General features: G+C 52.0%; 1 protein-coding gene across 2 annotated transcripts in view; it reads right to left on the bottom strand.

Annotated features, from left to right (window-relative positions):
- Positions 1 to 329: 329 nt before the first annotated feature.
- LOC140902241 (E3 ubiquitin-protein ligase TRIM7) overlaps positions 330 to 26,929 on the bottom strand; it is a 34,469-nt gene continuing 7,869 nt past the window's right edge. The window contains exons 1-4 of one of the 2 annotated variants that reach the window (XM_073322130.2): positions 7,820 to 7,870; positions 5,620 to 5,940; positions 1,218 to 1,328; positions 330 to 1,110 (exon numbers count right to left, since the gene is read on the bottom strand). In XM_073322130.2, coding sequence (XP_073178231.2) covers positions 593 to 1,110; positions 1,218 to 1,328; positions 5,620 to 5,896 — 906 coding nt within the window. In that variant the 5' untranslated portion in view covers positions 5,897 to 5,940; positions 7,820 to 7,870 and the 3' untranslated portion in view covers positions 330 to 592. Of the gene's footprint in view, positions 1,111 to 1,217; positions 1,329 to 5,619; positions 5,941 to 7,819; positions 7,871 to 26,929 lie in introns of those variants that run through there. The other variant, XM_073322131.2, reaches the window with a different exon arrangement.

Genomic DNA, 26,929 nt, shown 5'->3' on the forward strand with positions numbered 1-26,929 from the left:
CCGGTAACCTGTCCATGACTTTTACTAAAAATACCTGTGACTAAAACGTAGCCTTACTTATATGTCAAAATCAGGTCACCTCTCAAACTTCTCCAAGCAGACTGAGCTCTTTAAGTCTCCCCTGCTCAAATAGCAGAATGGGAGCCCCCAAAATTCATGAGATTGGCTTGAAAAAAAAAATCACAAGATTTGACAAATAATAAACCTTTGGGAGGGGGGGTTTGTTTGTTTGTTTTATACATTTGCCTTCTGGGGTTGGACCTTTCTAGGGTCAGGTTTCACAGGGTTTCTCCGCAACCCAAAGTGCTAGAAAACGAGTTACCTTTTTTTTTTTTAATAAAAGTGCAGATTCTTACCAAAATACCATGGCTCCAAGAGCTGGAGACGTCAAGAAACAACACAAAATATCATCCGACAAAGTCACGCGAGACAGTCGAGGAGGGTTTGCACCCGATCCGGACAGGAAGTGAAAGTGAAAGTGGAAGTTCGGAGGCAGGTGGCAGTGGCAGTGGATTCCCGTGGCTGGGATTTTGGCCTGCACGCCGGAGTGTAACATCCCTGCTCTTGCAAAGAGTGCGGTGGGGAGGCGCTCTCAGTCACATGGGCAGAGCTGGAGGGGGACCTCCGTGTCCCAGGTCAAGAAGAAGGGGAACATCTTCTCGGAGAAGGGGTAGTTGAAGGTGAAGATGTGCTCCCCGGCGTCGTTGTTGTAGAAGGAGAGTTTTCCAAGGATGAAGTCTAGATGCACCTTGATCCTGCGCAGAGGCTCCCGTAGGAAAAGCGTCGTCTTAGGGGTGCTGAGCGCCTTGTACTCCCCATGGTTCAGCTCCAGCCCCCAGAACCCCTGCTCAGCCGTTATATAGAGATACACGTTCCTCTTCACTGACTCCCGGACGGCGCCGACGATCCAGCCTTTCCCGGCACCCACCTCCACTGCCCAGTCCAGCCGCCCCCCAGAGATGCCCGGGGTGCCCAGCACACAGGGCTGAAAATAAAAACGCTCTGAGCTGCAGGGAAGGTTCTGAGCGCAGTCCCCGAGTCGCACACTTTTCTGGTCTTGGGAGATCAGCAGCGTGCGGAACGCCGTGTTGGGATCCAGCTTCACCTCCACTGGGGAGAGAGAAGCAGAGAGTTAGGGTGAGATCTCGGCATGCAGCACCACGGCCGTTGCGAAATCTCAACGTGCCCTGGGCTGGTGGCATCGGACTGTCACTGACCTTTCTTCTTGCTTCCGAAAAATTGATCGTACATCTCTGAGTCCAGCTTCTCCTGCTGGTCATTCTCGTCGTCCTCGCTCGCGCCAGCCGGCTCTGGCATCTGACGGAAAACTACGAGACACACGAGAGAAATAATTACCCATGGGCGAAACTGCCGCCGAAAGGGACAAACGGAGGCAGGCTGTCAGGAGGTCAGGCTACATACTCCCGGGGTCAGCCCCATTGTAGATACATCACTTCCCACTAGGGGGTGCTCTAATGAGGACAGGCAATCTCTACAGAGGGAGGAATCAAACCCTGAATGTTGTATTGTCTTCTCCCTCTCTCGTTTTATACGTGAACAGTGAACTACACCTACTGCTAGCATTGGCAGCATTCGATTTTTATGGGTTTATAATTTCGAGGGATAAATAGCGACGTTTATTTTGAAGCTTTTTTTTCTATTTTATCGACTGAAATATTCACAGGTGCTGGAAATTTCGGGTTTTAAGCATTTCGTTCTATTTTGATCAACCGACATTTTCATAGTTCTGCCACATTACGGGTTTTAAGCCTCTCTTTTTTCTGTTTTTATGGATTTAAATTTTTCAGAGTTGCAGGAAATCCTTTTTGGGGGGGAAAAGGGGAGTCAGACCATACAGTAACTCCTCACTTAAAGTTGTCCCCGTTAATGTTGTTACGTTGCTGATCAATTAGAGACCAGGCTCGTTTAAAGTTGCGCCATGCTCCCTTATAACGTTGTTTGGCAGCCGCCTGCTTTGTCCACTGCTTGCAGGAAGAGCAGCCCGCGGCAGCGAGCTGGTGGGGGCTTGGAACCAGCATGGGCCGGCAGCCCCCCATCAGCTCCCCGCTCCCTAAGTTCCCTGTGCAGCAGCCGCCAGTTCTGGGCGCTAGCCACTAGGCCACCCTTGTTAGACGGGGGAAAACTGAGGCATGCCAGGGGATGACCCTCCCCCCCATTTACCAGAAAGCTCCAGCAAGAAATGAGTCAGACCACTGGGGGAAACGAGGCGGGATCTCTTCTATCAATTGCCGGCAGTTCAGCTGTCCCTCCCCCACTGCCATGTGCTGCTCCTGCCCTCCACCTTGGAGCTGCTCCCAGTAGTCTCCTGCTTGCTGTGCAGTGGGGGGAGGGTGGGAAGAGGGGTGCTGATGTCAGGGTATCCCCCTCCACCTGCTCCTGTACCCCATCTCCACAGAGCGGGAGGGACAGGACAGGGCTCAGGATGGAGGGAGCTTGCTGGCAGCAGCTGCTGTCTCAGCTTGCTGGTCTACTTACAAAGGCAGCGTATTTAGAGTGAGGTCAGTGTACTTAAAGGGGCAGCGTGTGTCTCTCTCTCACACACACACAGGGTGTGTTTCTGTCTCTCTCTGCCATGCTGTGTCTCCTCCCTCCATTCGTGCTGCCTTGTAGGGTGTGAGGCTACATTAACAACAGTGTGTTAATGCTTGAGGGCTCAGCCGAGTGCGAGTTCATCATTTAGCAGCAAGGCATTCCCTGGGAAATATCCCACCCTCTGACTTCACCACCTCAACCAAGCTTCACCATCATCATCGCTGTGCACAGTATTAAATTATTTGTTTAAAACTTATGTGTGTGTGTGTGTGTGTGTGTGCGCGCGCGTGTCTTTTGTCTGGCAAAAAAAATTTCCCTGGAACCTAACCCTCCCTATTTACATTCATTCTTATGGGGAAATTGGATTCGCTTAACATCGTTTCGCTTAAAGTAGCATTTTTCAGGAACATAACTGCAATGTTAAGCGAGGCGTTACTGTAATTACCTAGTGGCAGGAGATGCTGAGATTCCAAAAGTTAAAGTTTTATAGCCAAATTATCCACATCCCACGTCAAAATGCACAAAGTAAATACCCTTAAATCAAACTCTAATAAGGTCTCAAGCCGCATTTTTCTTACTTTCTTTTTAAAATTCGATTAATGTCGATGGGAACATTTTTTCGTTGGTCCCTGTGTGCGCAGTGAAATCGACGTATTATCATCAGGGATATTTTTTCATCGGTTCCTGTGTGCACGGTGAAATCAACATTTACCGACATTTCGCAATAAAAATCTCACCCTTCCAAGCCAATCTCTAGACTGGGTCCCAGATGCCGATCCACATGCACAGCTTTAACTTAGGGTACGCCTTGAAACCAATGTGAACGGCAGAGAGGACATCCTGAGGCTGTGCCTACGCTAGAAAGGTGTCACGGGGTGACACTGGTCCTTTAAGACAGAGGAGGTCAGTGCACCTGTGACTGGTCAATTGGCCCCCAAATGGGCGTAAAACCGGTTACCTGGGCCCTAGAGGGAAGAGCCTGGATGGGAGCTGGAATTGTTGGTGAGAACGGACCAAAGCTGGCGAGCCCTTGAGGGTGGCCTCTAGAGAGACGTGAGGTGCTGTGATTGACTCTCGAGTGAGTGACCTGGAGATGAAATCCCCAAAGAGAGCAAACACGGATCTGATGTTCACCATCGGCACCGGCGATTGATTTTGCTCCAAGGCTTTGGGGGAATTACTGCACCGGTGCCTGGCAATAAATGATGCCCAGAGGTGGGCTTTGTATCGGATGCTGTTCCTTTGTAAGGGTGGAAGAAAGGGGAAACTGAGGCAAGGCGCCTCGGCCGTGCCGTGGCCCAACGCAGGAGGGTGCCCCTGGCTGGGCTGCACTGCCACGGGCATTGGCATAGCAGCAAAGCATCTCTAGCGTGTAGATTCCAGGGCCTGAAGGAATCTTTGTGATCATCTAACCCAGTGGCTCTCAGCCATTCCAGACGACGGGACCCCTCTCAGGAGTCTGATTTGTCCGGCACGCCTCCAAGTTTCACCTGACTTAAAAAACAACTTGCTTACAAAAATCAGGCCTAAAAATACCAAAATGTCACAGCCACACTAGTACTGACAAATTGCTGCCTTTCTCGTTTTTACCATATAATATAATATAAATGGATTGGAATAAACATATTGTACTTACATTTCAGTGTAGAGTCTATAGAGAAGTATAAACAAGTCATTGTCTGCATGAAATTTCGGTTTGTCCTGACTTCCCTAGTGCTTTTTATGTAGCCTGTTGTAGAACTAGGCAAATATCTAGATGAGTTGATGTACCCCCTGGAAGACCACTGCATACCCCCGGGGGTACATGTACCCCTGGTCAAGGACCACTGGTCTAGCCTGACCTCTGTATGACATGGGGCCAGAGAACCGCCCCGAAATAATCCCTAGAGCAGAGAAAAAACAGCCAATCTCGATATAAAAATGATCAGGGATGGAGAATCCACCATGAGCCATGCTGAATTGTCCCAGTGATTACTTACTCTCACCATTAAACATTTACACTTTCTTTACTGTCTGAATGTGTCTAGCTTCAACGCCCAGCCATTGGACGAGGTCGTTAGACCTTCCTCTGATAGACCGAAGAGCCCATTATGAAATATTTGTCCCCCAGGTAGATACTTATAGACTGGGATCAAGCCCCCCCGAACCTTCTCTTGGTTAAACTAACTAGATCCAGTTCCTGGAGTTTGTCACTGTAAGGCAGGTTTTCTAATCCTTTAATCTTCTCTGACCCCTCTGCAATGTACCCACATTCTTCCTGCGAGAAAGGGGCAGGTGCTTAGGCATTTGGCCTGGCATTTGGAAACTCTGGGTTTGATCTGCTGCTTCGTCACAGATGCCCCAGGCGACCTGGGACAAGCCGCTTGCACCTGGCCTACCCGTCAAACGCATCCTGGCGTAGCTGCCAGGGGAAAACAACTGCTGCCGTGATCAACAGAGCCAGGCCAGCAAAGCCCCCAGTGCTTACAGCCAAAAGCATCTGGCCTAGCTGCAAAATGAGATCAACCCCACCGCGTTTTTTGAACGGTGAAAATGTCACGCCCCGAGAGCCAGAGATGGGTCGACCTCATCCCCCACGTCACTGCAGCTGGGTCGACAGATTCCTCCATCACCCTTGCTATTGCCTCTCAGAGAGAGGACGGGAAAACCCCTTCCACCGATGTAGGAGGTATTTATACCCCAGCCCTAGCAGTGAGACAGACCGGCCGCAGCATCTACATAAGGCTCAGTAGCAGAGATGTAGCTGCAGCCTCTCCGTGCCTTAGTGCTTTCCATCCACAGAGACAAAGCACTTTAGAGGGAATGCCAGCATCTCTACCAGCCATTTTTCAGATGGGGAAACTGAGGCACGGAGAGGGGGCCGGGCTGTGATTTGTCTGGGATCACCCAGCAGCGGAGCTGGGAATGGAACCCTGGTCTGCTGAGTGCCAGATCTGGGCGCTAGCCTCTAGGCCACCCTTGTTGGACTGGGGGAAACTGAGGCACGACAGGGGGATCAAAAAGTTCCAGCAAGGAATGAGTCAGACCATAGAGGAAAATGAGGGGGGATCTCCTCCATCTACTCACTCTTCGGCATGTCCTTTTGGATCCTTAGCGACAGATCCTTCCGGTTAATACCATCCAATATCTTCACTGCCATCTGCAGAGCCTTGGACTCCTGGTAAACCTGGACCATGGCCCAAGCTATGTCCATGGCTTCAGCCACCTCCGTCTTGGAGCGGGGGATTCGCTTGTAGCCGTCTTCCAGGGGATAGTTCTCCAGGTGAAACTTGAACATCTGGAACTCTCTTGATTCTAGATCGTTCAAATACTTGACAAGCTTGCAGGACGCGCACTGTGCCATGTCTACCCTGGGTCGGCGTCCCAGATCCCGGCAGGAAAGCAGTCCTGTGCAGAGGTTAATACAAATAACTACTGCTGTCCATCTGCCTGTCTCAAAGTCCTTTACGAAGGAGGGCAGTATTAATAGTGCCATTTTATCGATTGGGAAACTGAGGCACATAAAGGGGGAAGTGACTTGCACAAGGTCAGGATAGAACTCAGGAGTCCAGACTCCTAGCCCAATCTAGCCACTAGCCCCCACTCCCCTCCCAGAACCAGGGATAGAACCCAGGAGTCCTGATGGCCCTTAGACATGGCCTAGCTCCACCCACGGCCTAGCTCCACCCACTGCAGCCTGGGGGTCAGTTACCAAGTGGCTGCTGGTTGTATACCAAGCTAGAGCTGGCTGGAAATTTGGCTGGGAAATGCTGATTTTGTCACCATCAAAATATTTTGAACAACGGGTTGTGTTTTGGCCAAACGGCCCGCGGTGCCTAACCCCCCTGGAAACCAATGGGAGTTGGGCATCCCAGCGTCTACAGCCAACCCACTAGATTTTAGGCACCTCCATCCCTTTACAAATCAGTCCCTTGGCGGTAATAAAACCCCCGCAGCTGAGCTGTGCCAGTGGCCTCAGGCTCACGAGGCTTGGGCTGCGGGGCGAGAACATGGCCGCGTAGCCATTCCAGCTCGGGAGGGAGCCAGGGCTCTGGGACCGTCCCACCTTCACAGGTGTTGCGAGGATCAATAAATCCCCAGAGGTGCTCAGACAGTGGCTACAGACCCGAACTGGGATGCAGAACACCTGGGTCCTCTGCCTGGCTCTGCTGATAGGGGACTTTGGACGAGTCACTTCCTCCCACCATGCCTCAGTTTCCCCATCTGTGTCATGGGGTTAACAATCCCGATTTCCTTTTCAGAGCACTTCAAGAGCTGCTAACAAGAAGACCCAGGGGCTATAGGGTGTTATTAAGCACCTGACACAGACACAATCCCACATCCCGCCCCCACCCCCACCGCGCACCACACACACCCCATGGCAGAACTGGGACGGGACCCCAAATCTGGGCTCCTCGTTGTGCGTCCCTGCAGCTGCCCCATGCCGGTCCTTTGCCTCCATTTCATCACCACCCCCTGCTTTGGGCACAGAGAGCTTGAACTGCTTGAACCTGGCTTGAACCGCCAGGCCCCCGATGCCCCCTTGGGTCAGCACCCGGGCTCCAGCCACTTGGCTGCTGAGAATTGGTGTCACCCCCATGGGGAAGTCAGAAGGTAGCTGAGAGCTCCCAGGCCCAGCTGCTGCGGCTCTCTGTCCCCTGCCTGCCTGCTCCCCCGAAGAGCCCAGGGGTGGCTGTGGGGGGGGAGCAGTAGAGGGAGGGATGGGGGAGCAGGAGTCAGAGAAGATGGGGGGTTATCAGGAGGGGAGGGGTGGAGAGGAAGAAGGTCTCAGGGGGGAAGGGAGGAAGAGGGGAGTCAGATAGGGATCAGGAGGGGAGGGCTGGAGAGGAAGAGGGTCTCGGGAGAAGGGACGGAAGAGGGGGAAGGGAACAGGAGAAGAAGAGGAGGTGGGGGGAGGAAGAGGTGGCAGGAGAGGAAGACGGAGGTGGGGGGAGGTCAGAGGGGGAAGCAGACGGGAGAGGACCAGGAGGGCAGATGAGAAGAGAAGGGGCTCAGGGGAGAGGAGGGGAGGGGACGGGGGCAGCACTTCATTCATGGTGAAGAGCTGCCGCAATATTTTTACTTTCATAACTGACGGGCCAAGCCCAGAGGGGCCGGGGCTAGGAAGTGACAAGCCCAGAGGGGCCAGGGCTCAGCCCTGGCCCAAATTAAGCCCTGGAGGGGGGACAGGAGAGAGTGGGGGGGCAGGAGGGAGGAGAAGGCGCCTGAGCATGCAGGTTGAGGGGAGCCACCCCCGATCCCGGAGCATTGCCCCGGCCCCACTCACCGGCTGGCAGTAAAAGCGAAAGTGCTTGCAGGGGAGGGAGGAGGGACAAAGGCCACCCCAGCCCCCACCCTCTGCACGAGTCCAGCCCTCCTTTAGCCCAGGGCTGCTGTGCGGAGCATCCACACAGCAGGCAGGGGTAGGCCAGAGCCAGCCCCTCTGCATGTGGAGGCTCATGGGGGAGCTGGGCAGGGAGGGGGAGCTGGGCAGAGGGTGGCACAGGGAACATGGGGGGAAAGGGGGGATACAGGGCAATAGCAATCTGGCTTTTCCCTGTGGATCAGGCCTCTGCTTTGATTCTGTCGCCTGGGAGGGGTCCCAGCCCCCCCAGCCCAGCCCTCTTCCTCCACCCCCCATTTCCCCATTGCCCGCCATGTCCCCCATTCCCCTGGAATCCCTGCTGCCCCCACATGCCCCCACCTCATCCCCCAGCCCCCATCTCCTCCTGACCCCAGCCCTTGCCATACTGACCCCTGTCCTTCCCCCATTCCCCCTGGCATGCCGATCCAAGGCAGTAGGGGAGCAGACAGGGCCTGTCCTCACCTGACACCCCCAGTGAGCAGGGCCTTCCCCAGCTCCTGCTCAACCCCCCATACCCTGAACCAGCCCCGCTGTGGGGGCTGGAACAGCACCCTCCCCCCCAGGCTCTCCCCATCTGTAATGACCGCAGAGCAGTGGGAACTCAGGGCAATTCACCCCATAGTGCAAAGAGGGACACTGAGGCAGAGATAGCAGAAGGGCCTGGCACAGCAGCGAATAGAACTCAGGAGTCCTGAGCACCAGACTTTAGCCGCTAGGCCATGCTGCCCCCTGGATGGCAGCTAAAAATGGCTCAAAGATGAGAAGTCCCAGTGCCCGCCAGAGCGCTCGGTCCCTCTCCGTGTCTCAGCCAGTGAGGGGCCCGTTGTCCGCCCTCCGTGCGGCTCAAGGAGATGCCAGAGCCACCTCAACACCCACCCTAGCCCCAGCTCTGCTGGATGCCCAGAGGGTGCCCTGAGGCATAATCCCACTCCCTGCCTCAGTTTCCCCATCTGTCAAAAGGGCATCACCAGCCCACCTCCTTTGCAAAGCACTCGGGGAATCTCAGGACAAACAGGGCAGCACCATGGGAGCACCCGCTAGAGGGACAGAACCCAGGAGTCCTGGGCTGGGCTCTAGCTGCTGGGGGACACCACCCTGTGTCTTGGGGTGGGGTCGGGAGGAAAAGAAATTGGATGTTCAAGGGCTAAGGTTTGGTTCTCCCCAGAGCCTGGAGTGGGCTGGTGACATCACAGTCCCAGGCAGGGGATTGACGGGGGGAACAGATTGATTGATTGATTGATTGATTGATTGATTGGCAGCTCACCCAGAACTGCGAGATTTCAGGCCCGAGATGGGGTGGATGGATGGATGGACGGGCAGACAGATGGACGGGTGGATGGATTCACTGCTCACATCTGGAGAACAGCAGCTCTCCAACACTAGCTCTTGAAATCAAATTGAGGAAGACCTTTCCTTGGGCAAAACCCTGACAGGCGCCTGGTGTGGGGGGCCAGTGGATTTGTGACCCCCCCCCCGGCTATGAGCGGTCCCGGGTTCACAACGGCGCCAGTGCCCTGGAGCCAGGCCCAGGCTCAGAAGGGGCCCCGGCCTGCTCCGCTTGCTCTGCGCCCCGAGACCCCGTCAGCCCCCTGGCCCCAGCCGCCAGATCCCCTCTGCCCCCCGGCTGGACCCCAGTGCACCCCCGGCTCCGGGCAGTCTCTGTTTCCCACCACCTGGGGGGCCCCCCTCTCCCCCCGACACTGAGCCACCCGGGACTGGGGCAGGAGCCCCGCCAGTCTCAGCCAGTTGATGGGGGCGCAGTGTGGGGGCCTTGGCTGGACCCCTCCAGGCAAGTGGGTCCTGAGGGAGCCTGGCCGGAGCAGGCCCTGGTCTGGCTGATCGCGCCACTCCCGAGGGGCCGGAGCGATTCCCGGCCCCGGGACCAGCCCTGGCTGCGCTGCCGGCTCAGCCCAGCAGACAGTCGCCTCCCAGCAGGGCCGGTGACTGCGGCCGGGAGCCAGGGCATGGGGGAAGGGGTCTGGGGGGTGCTGGGCTGTGAGGGGGCGGGGTAGATGGTGTGTTGGGGCACATGGGAGTGCGGGTTCTGTGGGGGGTGCTGGGCAGTTGTAGTGGGACGGTGGGCAGGGGCGATGTTGTGCAGGGTGCTGTGCATTTGTGGCAGGGTCTGGTGGGGGGCGCTGGGCGTAGCGGGTCCAGGGGCCTCTGGCCATAGGAAGTCGAGGGTGGGGGTTGTGTTGGGTGGGGGGGCCGTGTGGCAGGGCATGGGCCTGCCCCCGAGGGGAAGCACAGAGGATTGATTGAGTGTGCATCTGGCAACTGCCGGTTTGTAAATAGTGCCGTCACACTGGGCTGGGCGGAACGGGGCCGCCCCTGCCATGCCGTTCCCCATTGCCCCTGGCTGGCCCCTCACTCTGGGGACCGTCCCTCCCCCATACCATGCTCCATTGCCTCCATGGGGGCCCACAAATATGTTTGGAGCCGGGCCCACAAAAGGTTAATCCGGCCGTGGATATGAGCAAATAACCCCGCGGAGAAGGAGACGCGGTTGAAGCAAACCCAACAAGGCCCTTTGCAAGGTAAGAGAGGGCGTTTTGGCAGTGAGATTTGGCCACCCGCGGTGGGAAAGTTCCTGCATGTTAACGCCAAAAAAAAACCTACCAGGAAAAGGGCAAAACGCCCTGGCTCGAATGCCAACAGTCCCGGGTCATGGAGCCACAGATCCAGAGCTCAGGGAGGCCCCTTGCTGACTGCATCCCTAGGGGAAGCCATGTGGCTTCTCCGCCTCCTTGGACTGAACTTTGGAGCCACCAGCCTCCCTGCTTCACCCGCTGAGTCCTGTCAGCGGGTCCCCCTGAGATGGGCACCGGAGGGACAGGTGTACCCCCACAGGGAGCCGTGTGCACCCCCAAATCCAGCCGCTGCAGTGACCCTCCGCCAGAAGGGCAAAGACAGTCGGGTTTCTCAGCTGGCTGGAACACAGCATAGAACGTCCTTGGTTAACGCAGAGGCCAGAAAGTTACAGCCCGGTCCATCTTCACCCCCTTTTGTCCCAGTTCATCTTCCAGCCACCCCACATGCAACAGCCCCCACCTGGCCCCTCCTCAGTCCTTTGGTCTTCCCTGGCAAACCCGGCCAGCTTCCTGCACCGGGACGGGCCAGCCTTGGTCCTTAGTTGCTAGGTACCAAATGTCCAGGCAGTCGGCCTGACCTTTGTCTTCACGGACCCTCCATGGCAATGGGTCCCAGGCCCCAGCCATCCAGGAGTCCAGCACACCTGGGTCTCAGGGTCTCTGCAGAGAGTAACCAACCTTTTCCCACCACCTAGTTAATGCCGCATACAGGGGAAACTGAGGCAGACAGGCTATTCATACAAAATATTACAGGAAGTCCCCACTTCATCACCTCCCTTCCCTCCTGCATGGATCCAGCTGGATTCTCTGTCAGGTTCTTCAGGTGCGGGCAGGGGGGGGGGTGTACATATATCCCATCAGTCCCGGCAGTGCTCCCCCTATGCTCCCCTTTTAGCAAGTCTTTGTGTGACCATGAGCAACTTACCTGGCTGCAGATCCCCAAAGGGAATTAGGCACCTGGATTGCATGGAAATCATCCATCGTCCATCCGTTCTCGTCCGTTCTCATCCATCCTCCCTGTGGAAGGAAAAGGCCTAGGTAGGGAGCGTCGAATCGTGGAAGTCAACGAATGGCTACGCAGGTGGTGTCGGAGAGAAGGCTTTGGTTTCTTTGACCATGGGATGGTGTTCCATGAAGGAGGAGTGCTGGGCAGAGATGGGCTCCATCTTACGAAGAGAGGGAAGAGCATCTTTGCCAGCAGGCTGGCTAACCTAGTGCTTTTCTTGACCTAGTGCTTTTCTTAACCTGGCGCTTTTCTTGACCTGCTGCTCACAAACCGGGTAGAATTAGTGGGGGAAGCAAAAGTGGATGGGAATCTGGGAGGCAGTGACCATGAGTTGGTTGAGTTCAGGATCCTGACGCAGGGAAGAAAGGTAAGCAGCAGGATATGGACCCTGGACTTCAGGAAAGCAGACTTCAACTCCCTCATGGAACGGATGGCCAGGATCCCCTGGGGGACTAACTTGAAGGGGAAAGGAGTCCAGGAGAGCTGGCTGTATTTCAAGGAATCCCTGTTGAGGTTACAGGGACAAACCATCCCAATGAGTCGAAAGAATAGTAAATATGGCAGGCGACCAGCTTGGCTTAATGGTGAAATCCTAGCGGATCTTAAACATAAAAAAGAAGCTTACAAGAAGTGGAAGGTTGGACATATGACCAGGGAAGAGTATAAAAATATTGCTTGGGCATGTAGGAATGTTATCAGGAGGGCCAAATCGTACCTGGAGCTGCAGCTAGCCAGAGATGTCAAGAGTAACAAGAAGGGTTTCTTTAGGTATGTTGGCAACAAGAAGAAAGCCAAGGAATGTGTGAGCCCCTTACTGAATGAGGGAGGCAACCTAGTGACAGAGGATGTGGAAAAAGCTAATGTACTCAATGCTTTTTTTGCCTCTGTTTTCACTAACAAGGTCAGCTCCCAGACTGCTGCGCTGGGCATCACAAAATGGGGAAGAGATGGCCAGCCCTCTGTGGAGATAGAGGTGGTTAGGGACTATTTAGAAAAGCTGGACGTGCACAAGTCCATGGGGCCGGACGAGTTGCATCCGAGAGTGCTGAAGGAATTGGCGGCTGTGATTGCAGAGCCATTGGCCATTATCTTTGAAAACTCGTGGCGAACCGGGGAAGTCCCGGATGACTGGAAAAAGGCTAATGTAGTGCCAATCTTTAAAAAAGGGAAGAAGGAGGATCCTGGGAACTACAGGCCAGTCAGCCTCACCTCAGTCCCTGGAAAAATCATGGAGCAGGTCCTCAAAGAATCAATCCTGAAGTACTTACATGAGAGGAAAGTGATCAGGAACAGCCAGCATGGATTCACCAAGGGAAGGTCATGCCTGACTAATCTAATCGCCTTTTATGATGAGATTACTGGTTCTGTGGATGAAGGGAAAGCAGTGGATGTATTGTTTCTTGACTTTAGCAAAGCTTTTGACACGGTCTCCCACAGTATTCTTGTCAGCAAGTTAAGGAAGTATGGGCTGGATGAATGCACTATAAGGTGGGTAGAAAGCTGGCTAGATTGTCGGGCTCAACGGGTAGTGATCAATGGCTCCATGTCTAGTTGGCAGCCGGTATCAAGTGGAGTGCCCCAAGGGTCGGTCCTGGGGCCGGTTTTGTTCAATATCTTCATAAATGATCTAGAGGATGGTTTGGATTGCACTCTCAGCAAATTTGCGGATGATACTAAACTGGGAGGAGTGGTAGATACGCTGGAGGGGAGGGATAGGATACAGAAGGACCTAGACAAATTGGAGGATTGGGCCAAAAGAATTCTGATGAGGTTCAATAAGGATAAGTGCAGGGTCCTGCACTTAGGACGGAAGAACCCAATGCACAGCTACAGACTAGGGACCGAATGGCTAGGCAGCAGTTCTGCGGAAAAGGACCTAGGGGTGACAGTGGACGAGAAGCTGGATATGAGTCAGCAGGTTGCCCTTAAAAAGAAAAGGAGTACTTGTGGCACCTTAGAGACTAACCAATTTATTTGAGCATGAGCTTTCGTGAGCTACAGCTCACTTCATCAGATGTTGTTGCCCTTGTTGCCAAGAAGGCCAATGGCATTTTGGGATGTATAAGTAGGGGCATAGCGAGCAGATCAAGGGACGTGATCGTCCCCCTCTATTCGACATTGGTGAGGCCTCATCTGGAGTACTGTGTCCAGTTTTGGGCCCCACACTACAAGAAGGATGTGGATAAATTGGAGAGAGTCCAACGAAGGGCAACAAAAATTATTAGGGGTCTGGAACACATCACTTATGAGGAGAGGCTGAGGGAACTGGGATTGTTTAGTCTGCAGAAGAGAAGAATGAGGGGGGATTTGATAGCTGCTTTCAACTACCTGAGAGGTGATTCCAGAGAGCTACTTGCATCACAGCAGCCCCCACAGTAGATTTGCCCACTCCAAATTGATTCCCAACTGACCGGTAGCTGTCTGGCGTTGCAAGCTTCCACAGGGCTATCGCCACTCGCTTCTCAACTGTGAGGGCTGCTCTCATCTTGGTATTCATGTGCCTCAGGGCAGGGGAAAGCAAGTCACAAAGTTCCATGAAAGTGCCCTTACGCATGCGAAAGTTTCGCAGCCACTGGGAATCGTCCCAGACTGCAACACTATACGGTCCCACAAGTCTGTGCTTGTTTCCCGAGCCCAGAATCGGCGTTCCACAGCATGAACCTGCCCCATTAGCACCATGATGCATGCATTGGCAGGGCCCATGCTTTCAGAGAAATCTGTGTCCATGTCCTGATCACTCACGTGACCGCGCTGACGTCGCCTCCTCGCCCGGTATCGCTTTGCCAGGTTCTGGTGCTGCATATACTGCTGGATAATGTGTGTGGTGTTTAATGTGCTCCTAATTGCCAAAGTGAGCTGAGCGGCCTCCATGCTTGCCTTGGTATGGCGTCCGCACAGAAAAAAGGCACGGAACGATTGTCTGCCGTTGCTCTGACGGAGGGAGGGGCGACTGACGACACGGCTTACAGGGTTGGCTTCAGGGAGCTAAAATCAACAAAGGGGGTGGCTTTACATCAAGGAGTATTTCAGGCAGGACTTCACGGAGGGTTCCAATAAGAAATGGTGCACCTAAGTTATCGTTCTTATTGGAACAAGGAGGTTAGCCTGGCCTCTGATTGATACATGGCTAGATTTACCTCGCTGCACCTTCTCTGTGAGTGACTGCAGTGTGACCTAGAGGAATGAGTCCCCTAGACAGGGGAGGAGGCAAATGAGTACAAAACAAATCTGGTCTATTTCTTGTTTTGACCCACTCCATCTATCTTTTACATCTTTGGCTGGCAGCAGACGGTGCAGAAGGACTGCATGCCATCCACATCTCATGGCTGCTCGGCAGAAGATGGTACAGTACGACTGCTAGCCATCCTCATCTCTTGCCTGCCTGGCAGAAGATGGTACAGTACGACTGCTAGCAGTCCGTATCGCCTGCCCGCTCACCATAAGACGGTTCAATAGGACTGACTGCAGGACTAAAGAGAATGACCTGGTCAAGTCACTCCAAATTTAGTCCCTGCACCCATGTCTGCCCAGGCGCTCCCAGCCGACGTGGCCAGGAGCACCTCGGACACGACGAGGACGACTACCAGTCGTATTGCACCATCTGCTGCCAGAAGGCAATGGGTTGCTGCTACTGTGCAGCAAAGCCGTACCGCGTCTGCCAGCACCCAGGAGACATAGGGTGATGGTTACCTGAGCGGGCTCCATGCTTGCCGTGGTATGGCGTCTGCACAGGTAACTCAGGAAAAAAGGCGCGAAATGATTGTCTGCCCTTGCTTTCACGGAGGGAGGGAGGGAACGGGGGCCTGACGATACGTACCCAGAACCACCCGCGACAATGTTTTAGCCCTATCAGAGTGCTCCATTGTGACTGCTCTGGACAGCACTCTCAGATGCCCGATTGTTTGCCATTGCTCTGACGCCAGGAGGGGCGACTGAGGACACGGCTTACAGGGTTGGCTTCAGGGAGCTAAAATCAACAAAGGGGGTGTCTTTACATCTAAGAGTATTTCAGGCAGGACTTCATGGAGGGCTCCAATAAGAAATGGTGCACCTAAGTTATCGTTCTTATTGGAACAAGAAGGTTAGCCTGGCCTCTGATTGATACATGGCTAGATTTACCTCGCTGCACCTTCTCTGTGAGTGACTGCAGTGTGACCTAGAAGAATGAGTCCCCTAGACAGGGGAGGGGGGGAAGCAAATGAGTACAAAACAAATCTGGTCTATTTCTTGTTTTGACCCACTCCATCTATCTTTTACATCTTTGGCTGGCAGCAGACGGTGCAGAAGGACTGCATGCCATCCACATCTCATGGCTGCTCGGCAGAAGATGGTACAGTACGACTGCTAGCAGTCCGTATCGCCTGCCCGCTCACCATAAGACGGTTCAATAGGACTGACGGCAGGACTAAAGAGAATGACCTGGTCAAGTCACTCCAAATTTAGTCCCTGCGCCCATGTCTGCCCAGGCACTCCCAGCCGACGTGGCCAGGAGCACCTCAGACATGACGATGACGGGTACCAGTAGTACTGTACCGTCTGCTGCCACAAGGCAAGGGGTTGCTGCTACTGTGTAGCAATGCCGTACCGCGTCTGCCAGCACCCAGGAGACATAGGGTGACGGTTACCTGCGCGGGCTCCATGCTTGCCGTGGTATGGCGTCTGCACAGGTAACTCAGGAAAAAAGGCGCGAAACGATTGTCTGCCCTTGCTTTCACGGAGGGAGGGAGGGAACGGGGGCCTGACGATATGTACCCAGAACCACCCGCGACAATGTTTTAGCCCCATCAGGCATTGGGATCTCAACCCAGAATTCCAATGGGCAGCGGAGACTGCGGGAACTGTGGGATAGCTACCCACAGTGCAACGCTCTGGAAGTCGACTCTAGCCTCGGTACTGTGGAAGCGCTCCGCCGAGTTAATGCACTTAATGCACTTAGAGCATTTTCTGTGGGGACACACACACTCGAATATATAAAACCGATTTCTAAAAAACCGACTTCTATAAATTCGACCTTATTCCGTAGTGTAGACATACCCTAAGTGGAGTACTTTGCATTTGTCCTTATTGAATTTCATCCTATTTACTTCAGACCATTTCTCCAGTTTGTCCAGATCATTTTCAATGTTAATCCTATCCTCCAAAGCACTTGCAACCCCTCCCCGCTTGGTATTGTCCGCAAACTTTATAAGTGTACTCTCTATGCTATTATGCAAAGTATCAGAGGGGTAGCCGTGTTAGTCTGTACCCACAAAAACAACGAGGAGTCCGGTGGCATCTTAAAGACTAAAAAATTTACTTCAGAAGTGGGTTTTTTACCCACGAAAGCTTATGCCCAAATAAATGTGTTAGTCTTTAACGTGCCACAGGACTCCTAATTGTTTCTATGCCGTTATCTAAATCATGGAACATTAAATCATTAATAATTAATCATTAAACATTTCCTGCTGTTCACTTGGCTTTGCTCATTGCCTTTGCAGCCTACGGGGGGAACTCAGGGCTTCACGTTTCCTTTTGTCTACAAAACCCAGCTATTTTCCAGCTGCACCAACGCTGGAGACAAGATAGGACATTTCTGGTGCGCCACAACTCACAACTGAGACCGGAATAAGCTGTGGAGCTACTGCCCCGATACCAGCCCCTGATACCAGTATCCAGTCCGCTTCGTATGTTCTCTCTGGGGCAGATCTGACTCGGGTTTTACTTATACAGCTGGGCAAATAACTAGTTTTTGGTTTGCTGATGATTCTGAAAAATCAGAGGGGAAACTTGTCATGGGTTGCCGTTAAAATGATTTTTTTTTAAATTGTCAGTGAATCAAAAACCAGGGGTGGGGGAATCATTTCAGGTGGATCGTGAAAGTTCATTTTTTTTTAAATTGTCATTGCATTGCAAAGTCAGGAAAATGGTTTTGAGTGGATTCCTAAAATGAAATGTCTGAAATTTTCAGTGAGTCAAAAAATTACAAAAACTTTTGTCTCTGGTTATCCAGAAAATGAAATATTTCAGAGTTTTCAATTAATCAACAAAAGATGGGGAACAATGTGTTTTGGGAGGATCCCGGAAACAAACGTGTTGGAAATTTTCCGTGATTTGAAAGATCGGGGGGGAAAACCATTTTGGGTGGATCCTGGAATTGAAATTTTCTTTAAAACTTTTGATGAATTAAAAAATCAGGAAACAAAATTATTTTGAGTGGATCCCAAAAATGATTTTTTTTTAATGTTCATTTAATTAAAAATTTAGGGGGAAAAATCCCTTTGGGTTGAACAGAACATTTCATTTCAATTTTGAACATTTTTTAAACTATCTAAACTTTGGTTTTAATAAAATAGAAGGAAATTTTGAAAGCAGAAGTTGTTTTGAATTGAAGAATTGACTTTTTCTGAAGGTTTTGGTTGTTTTTTTGACATGAACAATCCAACATAACTGACACGCATTCACAATATACTTTGGTTTCACTGAATCTGTACTTTTCGCCAAAAACATTTCATTTGAAAAGTTTCATCCACCTCTATTTACCAAGTTGTCCAGGAGCCTCCGGATCTCCTGTGTGTTCACATCACCTCTCTGCTGTGCCCCTGAGCCAATGAGAAGTTGTGACACTTGGATGCCAATGGGAGTTGGGCAGTGGGTCTCTATCTGATTGGTGGGTGGAAACCTGGCTTTCAGCACACCCCTCCCAGCAGCTGAATGAGCCTCTAAGGATTCCTTCAGGAAAGGTTCAAGGCCAGGGTTTAGGAGCAGCCATAGAATCAGATCCAGAACCGAAGGAGGGACTGACCTCAGTGGGATTTGGGAAGCCAGGTTCCTGTTGGCCCTCCTAGAAGATGCTTTAGCCATGATAATGTCATAGACTCATAGAATCATAGAATATCAGGGTTGGAAGGGACCTCAGGAGGTCATCTAGTCCAACCCCCTGCTCAAAGCAGGACCAATACCCAATTAAATCATCCCAGCCAGGGCTTTGTCAAGCCTGACCTTAAAAACTTCTAAGGAAGGAGATTCTACCACCTCCCTAGGTAACGCAAATCCAGATTAAACGTCGTTCTAGAAGATACTTTAGTGAAACCCAAGTTATTGGGTTCAATACAGAGAGAACTGGTGGCCACTCACTGGCCTGTGTTCCACAGGAGTTCAGACTGTACGATCACAGTGGACACATCTGGCCATGGGATCTATGAATCCATGAAAGCCTACCTGAGATTTCTTGGCTATTCGCAATAGGTGGCCAGGTCATAGTGGGATGCGGGAGCTGTTAGTCCGTGGACAGGTGGGCGTGTTGGCGGAGTCTATAACCACCTCGCTTTGCCTCCCTAGTCCTGGGTGGGAACGCGGCAGGAAAGAGCTGTGCGTTCCCCTTCCTCTACAACAAACAAATGCACCACACCTGCACCAGCAACGGGGAGAGCTCGGGCCACCTGTGGTGCAGCACCACCAGGAATTACGAGGTGGACAAGAAGTGGACTTACTGCTCCACACCAGGTAAGGCAGGGGGAGGAGGAAGCTGAGCCTTGCGGTTAAGGTGTTCGGCTCACCGAGACCTGGTTCAATTCTGTCATAGACTCCTTGGGTGAGTCAGTTAGGAACTGGTTGGTTGGTTTTTTGGTCCCCATCCCCCACCCCTTAGGAAATGCTGAGCAAGCTGAAGTTCATGGGGAGCAGTTCTTAAAACCATCCCCCAAATTGCCCTCGAGCAGAGGGGCTCCTTCTATTGGCTGTTTAGATTGGCAGCGCTTTGAGACAGGGACTCTCGGTCTCTGTCTGTCTGGATAGCGCCTGGCACAACCCCAATCTCAGTGATTCTGTGTCTGGGCAGCACCCGACGTGACAGGGCCCCGATCTCGGTGACTGTGTCTGGGTGGCATTCAGTGCCCTGATCTCAGCAAAAGGGACCCCAGCAAAAGGGATCCCAGATCTCACACTAGTATCTAGAGGCCTTGACTAATGCACGTAATAACCACCGAGGATGTACCCCCAAAACACATCTGGGGTGTGGTTGTGTCTAACCACTTGTGCGTGTATAAACTGGCTAAATGCACTTCCCCACAGACTCACAAACCACCTAACACATTTTGCATATGCAATCCCCAACACCACAGACATTTTTTGCCTGTCCCCTTGGCATCTTTGGCTCGTTAGCCCCATGTTGCAGAAGTGGGGAAACAGAGGCATGGAGCTGGGCTGTGCCTTGCGAAAGGTCACCCAGCAGAGCCAGGCATAGCACCCAAGTCTCTCGTTGCTCTGCCTGGCGCCCCTGTCTATGGGGCCGCGCTCTCTCCCTGAGCCCTAAGCTGCACGGGGAACCACCTAACAAAATGTTTGCTCATGGTCTGATGCTGCCTGCATTTGCTATGCGTTGCCCATGATTCTGGCCAAGGTGTTCACCCGCTGTCAGTGTGTTTGGTCTGCAGACTATGACCGCCCCTTCCACGGAAAGCCCTGTGTCTTTCCCTTCATCGACAAGAAGTTTAAATTCCACACCTGCACCAACCTTGCGGAGGCCAGGGGGAAGTTCTGGTGTTCCAGCACAGACAACTATGACCGGGACCATCAGTGGAGCTACTGCCCTGCCTGAGACAGGTAGGACAGGGCGATGGGATGGCCTCTGTTTATAGGTTTCAAAGTAGCAGCCGTGTTAGTCTGTATTCACAAAAAGAAAAGGAGGACTTGTGGCACCTTAGAGACTAACAAATGTATCTGAGCATAAGCTTTCGTGAGCTACAGCTCACTTCATCGGATGCACATCAGTATAGCATCCCCATCTGGACCAGGGGTGTGTGATCCTGCTTCTTTTGTCTGCTTACACTGGGATCTCTTCCAGGCAGCAACTGTCTGCAGCAGCCGGTGCAAGGGGATCCCGATCTCTGTGACTCTATGTCTGGGCGGCACCTGGCATAATGGGTCCTGATCTCAGCGACTCTGTCCATCCATACATCCCCATACACACCCATCCATACATTCCCATATGCATCCATCCACCCACTCATCCATCCCTATCCACAGTCACCCATCCAACCATCCCCATACACATCCACCAACCACCCAACTATAGAATTATATTGATATAGGGATGGAAGGGACCTCAAAACCCAGCCCCCTCCCCCCGACCCCATGCTGAGGCAGGACCAAATATTCCTAAACCATCCCTGACAGGTGTTTGTCCAACCTCCAATGATGGGGATGCCACAACCTTCCCTAGGTAACCTGCTCCAGAGCCGAACTATCTGTAGAGCTAGCAAGTTTTTCCTAGTATCTAACCTAAATCTCCCTAGCTGCAAACTCAGCCAGTTCCTCCTTGCTATCCCTCGGTGGCCGTGGAGAACAATTGTTCTCCATCCTCTTTCTAGCAACCTTTGGCATATTTGAAGACTGTTATCAGGTCCCCCCTCAGCCTTCTCTTCTCAAAACACAACCTGCCCAATTTTCTCAACCTCCCCTCCTAGGTCAGGGGGTTCTAAATCTCTGAGCATTTTGGTTGCTCTTCTCTGGACTCTCTCCAATTTGCCCACATCTTTTTTCAAGTGCAGTACCCGAAACTGGGCACTGTCCTCCAGCTGAGACCTCACCAATGCCAACTACAGCAGGACAATGTCCTCCCATGTCTGACATACGATGCTCCCATTCATACACCTCAAAATTATATTTGCCTTTTTCACAACCTCACCATGCGGTCGACTTATATTCAATTTGTGATACACCCGAACCCCTAGATCCTTTTCTTCCGTCCCGCTGCCTAGCCAGTGAAGTGGTGCTGAAGGTCTGTCCTTCTGTCCTTTTCAGGTGACAGCCCCAGAGCCGGGAGGAGACAGAATGATGACATTTGAAATTAAATTAAAGGAATGAGCCCCGCTCTGGACAAAGATCGCTTCTGATCAACAGATGCCAGGGGCATAATCACCCTTGAATCCAAATCCAAATGGGCTCATTTCTCTGGTTGATTTTAGTAAATTCAAATAAAGCATCTTTTGAAACACGGCATCTGCAACTTCGGTGTCCAGGCAGAAGGCAAATAAATGACCTGTCCATATCCCTGGGGTGAGGATGACAATGTGATGGCTTTTGCTTCTGATGCATATTGGGCATTTCCCAATGAACATGGCTTATTGGAAGGGTTATAAATCCTCATGCTTCAGGGTTGAAGATGATCGCTCTTAGTGGTCAGGAAGGGAACATCACGGGAGACAGATTACCCCACATTTCTCCAGTGCTTTCTCTGAAGCTTGTCATGCTTCCATTGCCAGAGATACTGAACTAGTCAGATCTTGGGTCTGGCCTGGCCTGACCAATTTTATGTTCATGGTTGATGCGTTGGAGGGAAATTACCCAAAATGCCCAATGGAAATGGCTCTGTGATCTTCGTGAGGTTGGGTGAAGTCCTGGCTCCATTGACATCAATGGCAAAGCTCTGGTCAAGTTTTCACCTCTTATTTTGAAGGTGACAATAACACACTATCTGAGTTTTCAGCAGCGCTCAGGTCCTGCCATGAATCTTTAGGTGCCTTAACTGATCATTTCCGTGCTTGCAAATGGCAAGGGAGCCAGATCCCCAGCTGGCCTCAGTGGGTGTGGGTCAGTATTTAAATGATGGAGTGATGCCGACTTGATGGCAGTAATGGAACAGCACCCATTGACACCAGCCGGGGGCCTGCCCCATTGACTCCAATGGAGCGATGGCTGATTCATACCAGCTGGGGGCTCTCCCCATTGACTCTGATGGAGCTGTGGCCGATTGCCACCAGCCGGGGATCTGGCACTATTGACTCCAATGCAGCTGCAGCTGGTTTAAGTCCAAATGTTCATAGATCCCATAGATTCGAAGGCCAGAAGGGGCCATTGTGATCATCTAGTCTGACCTCCTGTATAACACAGGCCAGAGAACTTCCCCGAAACAATTCCTGCCTGAGCTAGCGCAGATCTTTTAGAAAAACATTCAGGCTTGATATAAAAATCCCCAGTGATGGTGAACCCACCGTGACCCCTGGTAAATCATTCCAAGGGTTAATTACCCTCCCTGTGAAAAACGTGCACCTTATTTCCAGTCTGAATTCGTTTAATTCAACTTCTGGCCATTGGATCTTGTTAGAGCTTTGTCGGCTAGACTGGCAAGTCCATTATTTAATATTTGTTCCTTGTGTAGGTCCTGATCCTCCCTGCTCCACCTCCTCTGTGTTAAAATAAACCAACTCAGCTCCTGGAGTCCACGTTTTCCCATCCTTTCATCATGCTTGCAGCTCTTCTCTGAACCCTTTCCAACTTCTCAGCATCCTTCTTTGAATGGTGGCCCCCAGGACTGGACACAGGATCCCAGCAGCGGTTGCCCCAGGGCCAAATGCAGAGGGCACGTAACCGCTCTGCTCCTCCTTGAGATTCCTATGTTTACATCTCCCAGGATCACATTATGATCCCAAGATCACAGATAAAACTACACGGGATCGTTTCAGGGGACAAGACAAGATGTCACGTTTATTATAACACAATTTGATTTAAGACCAATAACTAATATCTAATACCTATGTATACACACACACACACACACACACACACCCCAAATGTTCTGCAGCTGCTAGACAGTTACCAGTCCTGAATGTAGCTTGAGTTCGTGGCCTGGGTTCCTAGCTTGTGGCGGCTAACTGGCCAGGAAAGCCGGGCACAAGGAAAACCTGGGTCTCTGTCGGGCATACACCGATACCCTTCCATGTTGGCAGCAGAATGTTATCTTCCAAAGTCTTCCATCTCACCCATCCTTTTTATAGGCTTTAGTTTGAATCCAGAGTCTTTAGGTCTTCCTGTGTCACGCTGCCTCTGGGTTCGGGGTGATTGATCACCCGTCAATTGCAGACGTGACTTTCAGCCTAGGACCTGGTTTTGATGTTTCTACAATTGTACTTTTGTTCTTTTCTTTCGAGGATGGACTCTTCTTGCTTTCTCAGGGCTGTTGTCTGCATCTTCACCCATTGGTGTTTACACTTTATTTCATCAGGACAGGCTGGGGCTGGAGGTTGATTCCATCATCCATACATACCTCATTCACACAGCTAAACTACACTAGTAAGATTACAGCAGGGTTTTGCAAAAATGAAGGTTGCAGCAAGCTTTTACAAAACGGAGTAAGCATTTTAAAATGGAGTTTGGGACAAGTTAAAATGGAGTTTGAGTTACAATATGGACAAGTGTGTAAGCAGAGTCAGGATGAGCTCCACCCTGACATCTGGTGGTGAGGTGTGGCAAGTTGTGGAAAAGAACTTCAGGGGCCGATCTCATTTGCATAGGCACATCCACCACGCCTAGAATGAGACCATAGCAGCCCAAATGGTCACTTTGGCTGTTGTGGGATCCCCAGTGTCTCTGTTATTGGGGCGGGAAGAATAAATTGTTATTACCCTGATTATGGGAACTGTGCTTGGAACTGCACGTGGCCTTTTGTTATGATGGAGGGATTCACCATCAACTAAGTAGCACTCGCTAGGCAAGGGTCATGGGTTCCAAAACTGTGTGAATGGAGAGAGGCTGGGGACAAGTATTAATACTTGGTGGCATGGGCCCCTTGGTGAGGGCCTTACATGCTAATTGCACTTCCTCCTCTCTCCACTGTGGAATATCAGAGCTAATTTTGATTTCATTAGAAGTCTAGTTATAGGCTGCTGAGCTCACTTTGGGCTGACAGTGCACCAGCACTGGGGCTCCCCTATTATAAGCTGAATTCACCTAAGAGCTGAAATCACTGAGTGTTGTGTTAAGTAGTGGGGGAGCCTGAAGATATATTGTGGAGCAGTTCGATGCGGCACAGTGTGTGGCTGGCAGGAGCTACTTGTGGGCCGTGGAGCTGAGTGAAGGAGTTCGTGGGGCGGCTGGCGGAGTGGAGCGGAGCGCAGCTGAGCGAAGGAGTTCATGAGGCGGCTGGCGGAGTGGAGCGGCGTGCAGCTGAGCGAAGGAGTTCGTGGGGCGGCTGGCGGAGCGGAGCGCAGCTGAGCGAAGGAGTTTGTGGGGCGGCTGGCGGAGTGGAGCGCCACTATGGAGCTATGGGGCGGTCAGCTTCAGATCACGTAAGGTGCCTCTTACCCCTGTCCCATTTCCACCCAGGTTGGGAGGTAAAGCTCCGCAGATAAACTTTTGAACTCTGGGGCTGCCCTGACCAGGGACAGAGACTTTTGGGGCATTGGACTTTTGGGACTTCGGGTGATTTGGGGTTGCTGGACTCAAGAACCAAAGGGAAAAGGGCATGCCCCAATTTGCCTGGGGTGGGTTTTTTTTTTTGCTCATGGGTTGTGTTATGAATCCTGTTGGTGGTGTTTCCCCAACATAATGCCACATTGTTTCTCTCTGTTATTAAAAGACTTTTGCTACACTCAGACTATGTGCTTGCGAGAGGGGAAGTATTGCCTCTTGGAGGCGCCCAGCGGGGGTGGTATATATTTGTCCCAGGTCACTGGGTGGGGGCTCGAGCCGGTTTGCATTGTGTTATTGGAATGGAACCCCTAGATATTGAACCCGGCCCTTGTTGCTGCCAACTCTGACGGGCAGAAGGGTTACAAGTGTAAGGAATGGCAAACAGGGAACAGAAATTCCAACGTAGACAAGTATAATAAATGACAAACAGTGAGCAGAAGTTACAGTGTTGAACCAGTGCAAGTTTCAGCGATTTAAGCAGCAATTGGATTGAAAGTGAAACTCAATTAGCCAGTTATTGGGGTAACCGGTTTTATGAATGAATGTTGTTTCATTCATAAAACTTTGCTTATGAAGTTATATTAATAAAGTGAACAATTAAAAACAATTTCATTGATCAGTTCTACAATTAGCCTGTTAGTTATTCTCAGTGGTCAGCGTGGTGGTCGTGGCCCGGGTGGGGCGGGGAATACACCAGGAAGGGCCTTTAAAGTGAAGACCACATAAGCCTGATGTGCTAGAGAAGGGGCAGCCAGAGGAGGGATCCAAAATTGAGGGAGAAGGGTGATCTCTTTGCTTGAATTCTCATCCTGGGTGCTGAAAACCAGGACTGAGATGACTGGAGGTGGGCACCAAAACACCAGCCAAATCCAGAGGCCACATCTGGCTGCGCAGATGCCAGGCCCAATGTAGAGTCTAGAAGCAGACCCACAACTCCCTCCCCAGGGGGGAAGACGTGAGCCTCGGCTGCCTCATTAAAGGCAAGTAACCAAAGCGAATTCCACCAGGGCTTGTTAAAAAGGAAGCGCGAAGTGGCTCCGCTGAGCATCAGTAATGGTCGTGCCCAGGGGATTGCGAGGAGACGCAGGCAGCAGATAGACAACAACAAAATTAATTGGAAAAAAGTGGGGGGTGGCTGAGAGTGAGGCGAAGGTGATTTGATTTGTTTTCCCGGTCAGTGTGGGAGTTGGGTGGCACTGTGTCACAGATGGGTCAGGGCTGGGGTGAGACCACGTTCCACCAGGGGGTTTTTTGCAGCAAAAATTTCCTTCTGTGCCTATGTTTCTGCCTCCGGGCCTGTGCTCTGTACCCCCCTGAGCCAGGATGCCTGTCTCCAAGAGCTATTCACAGCCTTGCAGGGCCAGATGCAGTGGGCATGTGCAAAGGCCGCTCACTGGCTCGGGAATCTCAGGCAAGTTCATGCAAGGAGGAGCTCCTGTAAAGCTCTCCCACAGTGCAACTAGCCGCAGGGCATTTTGGGAAGGGCTTGCAATGCCTCATGGGACCAAAACATTGCTTCATGGGGGGAATGGGAACATGGCTTCCAGGGGAGTTCTCCAACCTCTGGGCTCACAGTTATGAGAGGGCCGCTGCTCGCCGAAACACCAGAGGTACCGAGCTCCAGAGAAAGCTCCTGGTTGTGGATTCCAAGCAGAAAAGGGCACCTCCCTGCTCTCTGGCCTTAGGCTCCCCCCTCTGAGAGAAGGGTGGGGGCTTAGCACACGCCCCCTCTGATCGGCAGCTCCCATCAGCTAGCTTAGGCAGCTCCCCGCCCAGTGTGCTGGCTCTGGCCACTCTCATTCTCCGGCTCCTTTCTCCCTGCATTCATTGTGCAGCCACCTAGGCGCAGTGCTCAGGCTTTGTGAATCGCAGCACGTTCCTGTGATCTTCCGGGGCCCACTGCGTAGGTCCTGCAATGCTCAGCATTGCAACAGTTAAATCCCTCTGTGCATCCAGGCCCATAGTGCCTAGCCCTTAATCCAGCCCTTGGCGTGGGCCTCGAGTGCCTGCAGAATCGGAGACTATAAAATAAGAGGGGACCACTGTGATCATCTACTCTGACCTCCTGTGTGACATAAGCTTTAGCTCTTCCCTGAATTAATTCCCATTTGACTGAGAGCAAATCTTTTGGAAAAACGGTCTGTCAAGCTTTCCAAATGAGCGGTGATAGAGAATTCCCCTGCCCAGCACTTGGTAAATTGTTCTGATGGTTAATTATCGTCCTGTTAATAAATTACACCTTATTGCCAATCTGAATTTGTCTAGCTT

The sequence above is a fragment of the Lepidochelys kempii genome, chromosome 23 (assembly GCF_965140285.1).
Source record: "Lepidochelys kempii isolate rLepKem1 chromosome 23, rLepKem1.hap1, whole genome shotgun sequence".
NCBI lineage: Eukaryota > Metazoa > Chordata > Testudines > Cheloniidae > Lepidochelys > Lepidochelys kempii.